The sequence below is a fragment of the Lepisosteus platostomus genome, chromosome 17 (genome assembly GCF_059453375.1).
Source record: "Lepisosteus platostomus isolate fLepPlt1 chromosome 17, fLepPlt1.hap1, whole genome shotgun sequence".
Lineage (NCBI taxonomy): Eukaryota > Metazoa > Chordata > Actinopteri > Semionotiformes > Lepisosteidae > Lepisosteus > Lepisosteus platostomus.
The window spans coordinates 8700366-8712777 of NC_142627.1; the positions used below are offsets into that span (position 1 = coordinate 8700366).

The 12412-nt window shown below is 38.3% G+C and overlaps 1 protein-coding gene across 6 annotated transcripts in view; it reads left to right on the forward strand.

The window, feature by feature from the left end:
- LOC148646067 (sodium/calcium exchanger 1-like) overlaps positions 1-12412 on the forward strand; it is a 175385-nt gene that overhangs the window by 139904 nt on the left and 23069 nt on the right. For 4 of the 6 annotated variants that reach the window (XM_088609987.1, XM_088609983.1, XM_088609986.1 and 1 more), the window contains 6 exons: positions 1058-1078; positions 2161-2178; positions 2281-2295; positions 4195-4263; positions 9609-9739; positions 12222-12321. In XM_088609987.1, coding sequence (XP_088466113.1) covers positions 1058-1078; positions 2161-2178; positions 2281-2295; positions 4195-4263; positions 9609-9739; positions 12222-12321 — 354 coding nt within the window. The remainder of the gene's footprint in view (positions 1-1057; positions 1079-2160; positions 2179-2280; positions 2296-4194; positions 4264-9608; positions 9740-12221; positions 12322-12412) is intronic. The other 2 variants (XM_088609988.1, XM_088609989.1) reach the window with 1 other exon arrangement.

Genomic DNA, 12412 nt, shown 5'->3' on the forward strand with positions numbered 1-12412 from the left:
ATTATTCTGTTATAACATTTTACAAGAGAATTTCTATGTAGTCTTTTGTTTGATGCACGAGGAATCACTGGGCTGAGTTGGAGCAATCCTAATTCTACAGTCAGCAAGTTTAAAATATACTTCACTGGGGAAAGAGAGACCAAAACAAACTGTTCCTGCTCCCTGAGATGCAACACACTGGATTTATATCTGCTTGCAGGGCCACAGATGGACTTGATGAATTACTAAAGGACTCTAGAGGAAAAGATCGCAAATAGTCTGCAATGAATGACTGACTAGAACAAGCACACACTAATTAACCCCCCAAACACAATCCCACTTATTTCATGTCTGTCTGGAAAAGTGCAAGAACAGTCTATTATTTATGTTTGAAAAACCAGCAGCAAAAAAAAATGTAAACGGCAATAATCACTTCAATACATTCTGAATTTAAACCATTTACTCTAATTTAAGCAGAAGCTACTTTGCCCCAAAATAAATAAAAATATGAAAACTTTCTGGTAATGCCATAATGTCAATTTTATATTTTTATCTCAAGCTTTTCTTACACTCCATGGGCCTTTATTTCCAAACAAATTGTAACAGATGCAGATGCACGCTTTTTTTAAACACACTTCATTCCCAATTTATTTTAACTTTCACGTTTTATGTTGATCTAGAAATACTGGCCCTGGCATTTGCAGTCCTTTGTCTGCAAGCCTTCAGTTCTAGTTTTTGTGTGCCATAGATAAATGTAATAATTTAATTATTATTACAGCATAAATATATTACTGGCCTAATGCTGTGTTGGAAAAGGTTTCCCCACTGAGCTAAGTGTTTGACACAGAATATCGTATTCATGTCTGAAGGACAAATACAGTAGGCTCCAACAGTCGTTCCTCCAGAAAGCACTGTTCTTCAAACAGAGTCCCCTTCATGTCTGCATCATCTGGCATATGATTTATGTATTTTGACAGTGGCTTGTGTGCTGTTTGTTCTAACTATGTTCTTTTTTTTTCCTTATGTTTTCATTGTCTTGCTCTTTTTTTTTCTGTGTGCGCGTTTGGCATCTTGTCAGCCCTGTTGCTGCATGAGTATGGTAAGCTGTCCTTTATCTTTTATTTTACCTTTTGTCTCTTTCATACAGGAAATGCTGTTTAGTGTTTCATTTTCATACCTTCCTTCCACCTCCTTTTCCCTCTTTTTTTAATTCCTTAATTAGAAGTGCAAGTGTTTGAAAATACATTGTCACTGCATGATTTGTGCTACTTCGCAAGTCCAATGCTTATAGAGCCACATTCAAGCACTCAGAGTTTCACTCACAGACTTGGGATGATGATAGATGATTTCATAGAAATATATCCATACACATAGAGTCAAAAGGGAAAAAATGACATTTTATGTGCCACAGCTTTTTCAGATTTTAATTGTTCCTTAAAAAAACGTTCATATTTAAATAAAAACATATTTTTCCCAATCTGTTAATAGAATGAAGTGTTTTAGAGACTGTATTTTAAAAGTTTCTACATTTAAAAAACTTTGTCCTTGTATTCAAGGATAACTTGTTTTAAGGAAGGAAAATGCAGGATGTTTAGTGAGAATTATCCCATAAAATCCCTGAGTGGTTCAGACGATCATGGTTATCATTCATAATCCTGTACATAAATGCAACATTCAGTCTCATAGTTTAACTCGTAACTTATATTCATCTGGTACTGGATTTTTAATTTAAGGACTTTTCTGTTCTCTGGAGGAAAAAACTCCTGAAAGGGCTGTGCAAGGCTTCATTACTGAAAAAACAGCTTGAGAAAATCTAATTCACAAAAAGATTCTATAAGAATGTTAAGTTTTGTTTTCAAATTGCTTTCAAAGACGAGTAAACCCTTTTTAATTATATTCTCAGGCTGGTCTTAAATTCAGATTTTAGACAGGTGATTAATGTAGATACAGAAACAGTCAATTCTATTAAAATAAAAACCGTGCTTGTTTTGAGTGGTTATGATTGATTATTGCTGATTATTTTATTCATAAAAGAGTAGAATGATAATTTATTTTCTTAATGACTAAAACACTGTTTGCTGGCTTGTGCTTACTAGCCACAAACAAACTAGGTACATTTTCATTCAATGAAACTCTGAAAAGGATTGTTTTCAAAGTGTTCCTTTATGTGTTACATTTTAGGTGGATTCGTGAAGACAGGTACGGATTTCTGTTACAAAATCTCTCAAATCATAAGATTTTAATTTAATCAATTGTCAGATGTTTTTTTAATTAATTAGTGACTTCATTTTTGTTTAAAAGGGAGTGTTCTGTACGGTAAGAGCCTATTTTCATAACTTCATCACAACAGATGCTAGATTTCCGACAAGAAAAAATAAACTGAAGTCCTTTTGGCATCCATTTTGCAATGTGAAATTTGGCATATTGTCACCTTCCATCGTTTTTTTAATAAAATGTTATTCATTTGTGCATCTAATCGCACAATAATTTGGCATAAAATAGGAATAATCTAAATTGCATGTCTTCTACATCACCAACATCTTCCAACTCTCCTTTAAAAAATAAGAAATGTTTCTGTTACATTTCTGAGAAAATTCAGTATTTCTAGTGGAGTTATGAGGGCAGATCAGTGTATTTCGCAAACTGAAGGGCTTATTTTGATGGTAATCCTGTGAGGTGGATTACTGCAGCACATCTCGATTATCTGACAAAATAATTTGATTTTTCACTATTTCATTGTACAGTACTTGTTTCAAAATTTTTCAGAAGTGAAGCCAAAAGGACTTTTCAGATTCTGGTTGCAGTCCATTAACATACTTTCCTCTCCCAAGAACGCATGGATCAGCATCTCCTGGGTTTTTGTAGCCATTGTATTCAGTTCTGACATCCACTGTCATGGTCAGTGGCCAGTCTGTTTCATATCAGTTTAAGATACCCTTAGCCTTTTTATATCATTGATGCTCTGCCTTGTTTCGTTTAGATATTACAGCTAATGAATCCAAAGCCAAGCGGCTCACAGCTTTTTCAGTCAATACTTGTCCTTAAAGAACACGGCTGAGGATTCTCACATACGAAGATTGTGGCATTAATGATCTTTAACCATTTAAATAAGGAATTTAGCCTTGATTGTGAATGGCACATGATTTCTGCAATGGTGAAACCACAAATTTTGGACCAGCTTTTAAGATGAGTTGTCGAAGCCATGCAAAAGATAAACTTTATCCTGTTAAGTTTCAAGAAGCATGGACTTAATGCAAAATGAGCAATTCGCAGTATTTTTTGTGACATCTCTTACAGATTGTCATTCGGCCATTAGAGATGATAACGCTAATGATGATATTTAATTACCTTTTCTGTGAATTTTGCACCTTTTAATCTTTATCAGCTAAACGGTGTTGTATCCTGGTAATGTCTGCTATAAATTATGGATAATATTTTGAAATTTTCAAGCAAACCCTGGAATTAAACACTGATCTGGTGGTCTTTTTTTAATTTGTTTTTGCTTGTAACCTCTGCATAAATGAGAGAATGGTATGACAGTACTAACCCTAACACCATTAGCTTCAACACGTTTTGCAGATCTGACTCACTGATACTGTAAGTGTTCAAACCTCAGGTAGTGTTTGCCGCATAGCACAGGCTTTTAAAACACAATAATTTACTTTCCAGGTCATTTTCTTGTGTAAAACAGAATTTACTGTAAACATGATTTTTTTTTGTTTAGGCCAGTTTTGAAATTAAAATCCTGAACCTCGCACTTAAAGAAAGTTAGACACCAACACTGCTATCGTTTATTCATTTTTGAATACTGCTGTTGTTTGTTCGTTTTGGAAAACACTTCTGCTCAGACCTGGGATGTAGAAACAGTAGACTGTCTCAAGCTAGATCTTAGGGCACCTAAACAAGGCCAGCCTCAAGAATTCAGCTCTACTGACTAGTTCACATGAGCATGCATCACTTTCAGCAAAATAAGTCCTGGACCAGGTTGGTCCAAGGGTTAATTCCTCCCCTTTCTTATTCTGAAAGGCCTGGTATAAATGAGCTTTCTCCACAGCTTGCTTACCTTTGAAGAACTGTTGTGCGTCTTCTGTCTCTACGATGACCAAGCATTAAGCACAAACACCACTACTAAAAAAAAATAATCCATTCCTCTCTTTCCCCTTCCCCTTTTGGAACTGTGTAAATAAATTTGTCTTCTGATCATCACTCCATTAGGCCAGAATGTCTACAGAAAAGTTCAAAGTAGGGACAATCCAGTTCCTTCTTCTGTCGTCTGCTTCGCAGGTACTTTTTCTTCTTCGTGTTGCTCCTGTGACTGCATTTTAATTGCCGCTCAACAAATAATTTCACAGCGTCTGCTTTTCTTTGACACCTCTGTGCCCAATAATATTTTGCACTCAGTTGTTTCGAGTCGAGTTTTTATTCACCTTAAAGATAAAAAAGGAGAACCCACGATTCTAACATTACCAGCCTGAATGAAGCTGTCTTCCTTTCAAGTCAGCCCCTTGATCTCGACCAGGCTTGGCTGCCTCTTCCAGTGTTTTGAAACGTTCAGTGTTGAATTGTCTGGCATGCTGTGTAACACGCTGTCCCAAGGCATGTCACACCAGCAGTATGATCGCCGGCGTTCCACCCCTGCGATTCTGTTTCAAGCTATTGATCGTTCTGCTTTTGCTTTGATTTGGAAAGTCCAACCTCTACCTCAATCACAGCATTGGCTAATAGCATTGGAGAAATTCCAGCTACAAAATTCTAGCAGCTTCAGAATTTTGGGGTCTCCATCGTTCTCTCTCAGGATCCCCAAGTCATAGCCATGTGTCGTTTAGGAGGTGAAGTAGTGGTGCTACCATCAGTGTTTGAAGCATTTAACTTCATTCATTCAAGCTCTATGAGGCTGCGAAATGAATGTATAAGAGGAGAATTCTGAAGGAAATGTAGAACCGCAAAGATTACTACAGTGCAGTACAGACTGTAGCACTTAGACGTTTACATTTAAAAGAAACACTACATTTTATTGAAATAAAAACAAATCCACTCACATGATAACCTTAAGCCATCTGCATTTCTTAAGCAAAAGGCAGATGGTGTTCTGCCGGGAGGTAAAAGGAGCTCAAGAGGAAACTAAAAAGGAAAACTTTTAAGAAGGAAATGGATATGTTTGTGCTCGTTGGCAAATAATTGTTTTCTTAAATACTGTTCCTATAAATGGCGGAAGTATGCCCGAAGTAGTATTATTGAGAGAATACTTAAAGTGCTCTAAATTCTTATAGAATAGGGAGCTTAAAACACTTTTCTAGTCAGGCATATCTAATAGGTTGTTTAGAAGGAACAGAAATAGACAGACTCCGTGCTGCCCTGCAGTTTCCCTGAGGGATTGGGAGGCAGAGGCCACAGTACACAGAGCGAGCTCGGTGAAATTAGGGCTGTGGCTTTGAGCCTCGCCGCAGTCCTGTGGCTTTGAGCCTCGGCGTTCTGACAAACATCAATATTCTTCATGGCACAGATTCTTCCCTCCAGCAGGAGGGTCCTCCTCTGACAGCAGGGCTTTCTGGGTTTCATCTCACGCGAGTTGACTGTTGTTGGATTAATTACACGACAAATTCAAAATTGACCAATAAGGCACAAATCAAACATTGCTTCAACATCACTGACCGTATCGTACCCTCTGTCCGGATAGAATTGTTCTGCAAGTTATTCTGCTTGAAATATTGTTTAGATTTATACTGTCAGAAAGGGTTAGATTGATGCTTCTTGAAAGCTTAGCAATTTTGTAAATGAGTAGAAGGAGACTTTGGAGACCTCGTACCTCTGTGTAGTAACGTCTGCTTTTCACTATCGAGCAAAAATGTTGCAAATCTTGGGAGAAGTCCACTATGTTTTATTTTCACAGTCAGTTATGGCAGGACTTATCATGTTGACCACTAAGGGTATAAGACCTCTTTCACATCCTTCAGAATTAATGATATAGAATGAATGTAGTTCTCTTAAAATAAAGCACTGAACGTCCCCTCTATGCCATGGCTTTAAACAAATACAGAATCACAGAATTGGTTTTGGTCGCAGCTCAAGATGATTTACTGAGCGTGACCTTTCAGGGTGTAACTTAAGAGGCGTTCAGTAATTACTCCACAAATTCTGCTGCGCACCATCGACTCCTCAGCCGCGCACAGACACCCAATATCCGAACCTGCGGTTAATCTCATACTGAGCAGGATCACTGTTGCAACAACACATCATCAGCAGGGCAGACCAACCAGCCCACAGCTTTCTAAACCCAGCTCACGTTCCTGGTTAGTGAATGAGCAACACAGTGCTTGGTGAATTCTGCCTTGCAATGATAGGAAGAGCCGCCATTCAATGATCAAATTTCAGCATCGCTATGAGCACTTGGCTGCCCCAAGCCAGTGATGCCCGCATTAACTTTTCTCACATCTACTGTTTAAAACCCCAAATGAAGAGAAGGTGTCTCCTTCACAGTCTGTGTTCATACTGACAATCAAGATCAAGCGAGATTTCGCCCTTCTTCATTGTCCTCTTTCCAAAATGATCACAAATGTTGAGCGCACAGTACTTTACTAAATACCAGTTTTAGGAGTTTTAAAAAAGCAAACACCCTTTTCATGAATATATTGTACAACCTTCTTTCTCATTCTGCTTGGCTCTATAAAAACAGTAGTGTCCTCGCAGCTTGCATGAAATCCCCGGTGTGTGACCCCTCTATGCTATGTTACATGCTAGTGGGTGTACTGGGGTTCACGGCTGTCCCCTCATGCCAAATTGAGCACCTTAAAAAGGTTGTGTTAATCAAAGGTAACTCTATAAGCTCCTTGTACTGGCTGTGACAGGGACTTTCTGTGTAAGTCCCTTACTCCATCACGTTCTATCAAAACAAGCTGCTGCAGACAACCTGGAAGTTGCCCTTTTTTTCGTTTTTTTTTTTGAAAAAGAAGATTTTTTTTTTTCCAGCACCGTACTCAGAAACTATTTTCCCAGCTAATTTGGCATGGTACTCAGAAAAACCACAGCTATATATAGTCCCAAGAATTTCAAAGTGGAGTGTTTTTGTCAGTTTCCAGAAACCAGTACAGATTGGGAGAATAAAATCTCACCATCTTTTCCCATTGACCGGTGCATTTAATTGACCAAATTGACAGGCTTTGCAATTCTCCATATCCGAATTTCTGTGCAGCTTTCCCAGAAACTTCTGAATCTTTGAAAAACATTAACTTCTCTTTTTGGTCATGTCTGCCACTTCAGAAGTTTTACATACTGTATACAGTAGAAGTTTCAACCTTATACATTTCTAAGTAATAAATTACAATCATAACCCATTTACTGGGAGTCTGTTTGGTATTTAAAGCAATCCGAAAGATAGAAAAGCGGTTTAGTAATGCAAAAAGCCTTGATGTTTTTGCCATTTCAAGTATTATGGCAATTGGATAAATTCCTCCAAGGTCAACTGGTACTGTACTTTTACATTATGCGCTCCATGATTTAAATCACATGCATAACTTAAATAAATGTGGGCTCTCGCCACAAAAATAAATAAAAAAAGATATAGTGCAAGCATTTCTGGTCATTAATAATCATATTCCAGTGCTAGATAGAGATTTGGCTTGTGTTTTAAACTGTAGTTCTAAAGAGAAGTGTTTAGTCTGTATTTCAGTTTTCTGCATACCATGTACTGCCCAGGCGAATTGTACTGTAAAGACAGAGTTAGTCAAGGCCACGTCTGAAGGAATACGTGAATAATGAACTCTTAACATAGGTCACAGGATTTGAAGTTGTTATTTATTCATTAAAATCGAAATAAAAAATGTTTTAATAAGTCACAGGTCGCAGCTTTGTAAATAGGACTGCCTTTATTTTCAATGCTGGCTAGGATCATATTTATTTAAATTACATTTGAACGCAGTTAGGCCCTGAGTTTTTAATGAACTCAAAGATACTCTTTTGTATGCCAGAGTCTCCAGATAACATTTTCAACATTCCTTTGTGATCTGACATGTGGATTAAAGACAAACTTGATGGTATGTGAACTTAAATGTTCCTAATAAATAACCTTAAGAGCAAATACCCATTATAAAACCAGCAGAAGAATTATTTCATGAAAACACACAGTTCTTTTTGATGGTATACTGCCCAGTAATTCATTTCACCTCACCTACTGTGGTCCAACCATCTCGGAGGGCACTATATATTGTGGTGATATAAGTGAAGATTTCACAGCTGAGCAGAACTACTGCCAGTTTATTTTTGTGACGGTAAACCCGATAAACTTGAGACAATGACCAGACCAGAGTACTATACAACTTCCCCTAAAGAGAGTGGCAGAATTCTATCAGAAACAAAAGGGAGAAACAATCTAGAAAGTAAGTAACTCAAGAAGCATGAAGAGAAATGGTACACATCCACAATATCTTTAAAACTAATTCCCCTTGCAGTAGATTGGTAAATGCCAGCAGTGCAACCAGGACCACATTAGAGGAATATATTGGGTAGATGCCCAGTTTAAACAGCATAGACAGAATGGGTTTGGGTTGTAAAGACCCCTATTACACTGTGTTAGTCACCCATGTCCCCCTTTAAAGGAGAACACAAGAATGTTTTTTATTCTTCTTATATAATTAATTTGAACCGCACCCCTTACATGGACACGTAAGAAACATCATATCTGAAAATTCAATTGGCTATGAGCCCTTGTGGCTAAAGACTGCAGAAGTCTTGCAGTGGATCAGATAGCTGTTGCAGTTACAGCCTGATATGTTGGCAGGTTCTGTCTTCCTCTGCAAGACCATCATTACCTATACAGTTATTCTTGTTATAGACCTACAGTACATTTTATATTTCTTAGGCCCATTAATCTTGTTTTTTTTAACAAAATAGCTGGATTCCAGCCTGCTTTTCCACTGCAAAGCCATTTCTTTTTTTCAGAAAACATAGAGTAGCAAACCTGGTATGAGTCATGAATAACTTTCTGGTGACCGGTTGCTGCCATATGAGTCACATTAGACATGTATGCATTTACTTTCCCTTTTCCTCTGTAGGGCTTTTTTATTTGTGTGTGCAGAAGCTTTCTGGTCTTGTTAGATGGCATTTCATGGGTCCACCTATATATTTTCCAGTCCAACCAAAACATGGGCTTTTGTAATACAGTCTCATTTTTTTTTTACATTTAATTACTGTTTAGAAACAAACACCGTTTAAGATTTGTCATTTTCTTCGGTTAGACCATTTAATCTCACAATACAGCATTTACAGGACCATTCCATTGCTTGTAATTAAAATGTAAGGTGACTTAAATAATGTATTGGTAGAAAAGCACTTGCCTTTCATTATTTTCTTACACACCGCGAGAGGAAACTGAAATTGGATTAATCTGAAACATGGAAAAATTACTATTCTATGCCATTTATTGACAAACTTTCTGAAAGATTGCCCTGCCTGAAGCATGTCTGACTAAGCTTTGATGTGGAATGGCTTACATTCAGCAAGACTCTGCAGCCCACAGCGTAGCTCCTAGTAAGACACAACATTCCAGGTTCTTGATCCTCCAGATCAGCTTTTCAGGAACAGGCGGGAAAAGCTTCACTAATCTAGCTAAACTTCCAAGCTGTTCTCTTTTGCAGAGGAAGGGGATGAAACGGAGCCCCTGACTGGCAAAGATGAGGAGGAGCGCCGCATCGCAGAGATGGGCAGGCCCATGCTTGGAGAACACATGAAACTTGAAGTGACCATTGAGGAGTCATACGAATTCAAGGTACTGGATCAGGGATGGCTGCATTTTATACATCTCCTTCCTCCTTGATCTTCACATGCTGTAGGTTGACGGGTCTCCTTCGCTGTTCTTGACCAAGTGATTGTGCCGGAAGGGCGGCATCTAGTTTTGTGCAGCAGAAGCCTGTACAGGGGTTTCGCCTTCAAACAAAGCTGACAACAGAGGAAACCTCATTACAGGCCTCAACCAAACTAACTTGCAGAGAGCAAACTTAGAGAGAGAAAAGCAGAGCCTGTCAGAGCTACTATGCAGGGAGGCTTGCAGGCCTAAAACCCCAGCAGCCTTGCTGGTAGCAGTCAGATCTCTAGCCATCTTATCACTTTTGAGATGATGTCCTGGGACTCGGTTATGTGGGCAAAACCTATTAAGAACGAAAGAGATGAGGCTTTTGAATTGGATCAGTCTACTATGAAGAGCGTAACCTGACAATGATGTGTTTATAATCCAGTGCCTCCAGAAGTGTGAAATAGCAGGGAAGATTCTTTCTTGTTTTGCTTTTTTTTTTTGCTTATTTGTTTACTGGGGAGAGGGGTAGGGAAGGGGAACGGTGGTGGGATAGAGAATTGAGTCTTGAGCATCCCGTGGGTAGCTAATAGATTCTTCATCGATATTGCATATCAGAGTCACTAGAGGGTTTTCAGTTTCCTTCCTGAGAATCCATACTTTGCACAGAGCAGATCAATTTGCATCATGACTTTCTGCCTACACGTAGCTCTAGTATTTCTGATCTCTGTGTAATGCTGGCTATGTCAAGCAAGCAATTTGTAAATTTGAATTTCTGCAATATTTTTATTCCTCTTGTTAGGATGAGTAGCTCTTAGAAGGGAGTGCGGTCTTAACCCATATCTGCAACAGGTCAACTTTCAACCTAGGGTCCAGAGATCACCATCCCTAGTCTAGTGGTGTGTGAAATCAGTACTTACACTAAGCACAGTGGAGCTGTGAACTTGCAGTTGTAATTTTAGGTTTTTATAATTAATGGAAGTATTGATAGTAATAAATATTGTCTTCAGTTTTGATTTTATATTAAATTTGGGGTTCCTAACTAATAGAAAAGATCCAAGGCTGAAAAACATCATACAGTTATTAGTGTATGTTCTTTGTTCTTTGGTACCATCAAAATATTATTTGACAATACTGAGCATTACACACAGTGAAGTAACAGTAAACTGCATTGCCAGAGGTCTTTAAGGTCTTTCAGTTTTCATTGGGGCTGTTCTAAAGCGTACTTCATGTATTGTGTATCTTTAGAAAAACAAGTTTTAGGCATTTTGGCATTTCATCTTGAAACTATGACAATGAACCCAAAATAACCTACATGTGCACATGTTAATAATGGTGCATCCATACACTCAAAGCCAGGAGAATTCTAAGCTTAAAAAGATTGGCTAATATTCCAAAGTTACTTGGAAAACCACAGCTGCCACTGGAGAAACAATTGGTCATTCCCAACTAATTTCTTTTGTATTTTAATCTAAATGTATTATAGCGTGCACCTACATGTGGATGAAAATTCATTTAGAAAAAAACTGAGCATAACCATATGCCCCTTGCTCTATGGTTATTCTGCTGTCAAGTATTCAAGCAGGAGGAAAGTTGATTTTATTTTCAGCACAAAAAAGATAGGCTGTGCTTGTGCTGGAGACTGGCTCTTCATCTCCTGCCTTAGCTGTCCTAGAAGAATATAAAGTCAGCTGATGTTTCAGAGTGATTGTTACTGCCTTTTTGGTGGTGAAACACTGTTTCATGCATATATATTAACATAATAATGCCAGTGCAAAACTACTACTGGTCTGCCCTTTGTAATGTTTGTTCATGACTGTCTAATGATCGTGATTGGAGCGGTGTGTCTCCGATGACTAGTGTGTTGTAAAGATATCATTATTAGACAAACACTGTTCTCTAACTGTAAATTTCATACTTTGTGCTGGTAACCTTAAAGAGCAATGCTTTATGATTGCTTTAGAAAACACCAACCCTAGACATTATTGGTTCAAATCAGAGAATGAATATGCAGTTTTTATTGTGATGCATAGCTTATCATACCATTGTGAAAACCAGCAATTCCCAGGCGGAATTCCTTATTTTACCTCACTGTGGGCCATAGTAATTCTGTCTGATGTTACCAAGTTTAGAAATTGCCTTAATAAAAATGTGCCTTTCAACTAAAAAGATTGCAGTGCTCTCCAGCCATGTGGATTAGCATGCACCACATGTTCTTCAAGATCCTGTGTTGCTGTGGAGTCTTTAAGCTCCAGTGAACAGCTGCCTTGTGTGACTTTTATGTATTGCTTCAGAGCGATGTAATTCAGTGACTTTATGATAAAGCAGCTCCTTCAAAAAATAAAAAAACAACCTTTGCTTTTCCTCCGTTTCTGCTGGGAAGTGTACTGTAGTTAGCGTGCTATAGTGTAGTGCAGGTTGGCTCCCAGGAACTCAGTGTTGCTGGTTTGTCTCTCCACAGAGCACAGTGGATAAACTCATCAAAAAGACGAACCTTGCCCTGCTGGTCGGAACAAACAGCTGGAGAGACCAGTTTATTGAAGCCATCACAGTCAGTGCTGGTAAGTACAGGCGGCCCGAGATCACCGCGGTAGTGTCTGTTTGGTGGTAGCAGGTCTAAAGGCATCACAGCAGATTACTCTGTTCCTGGAC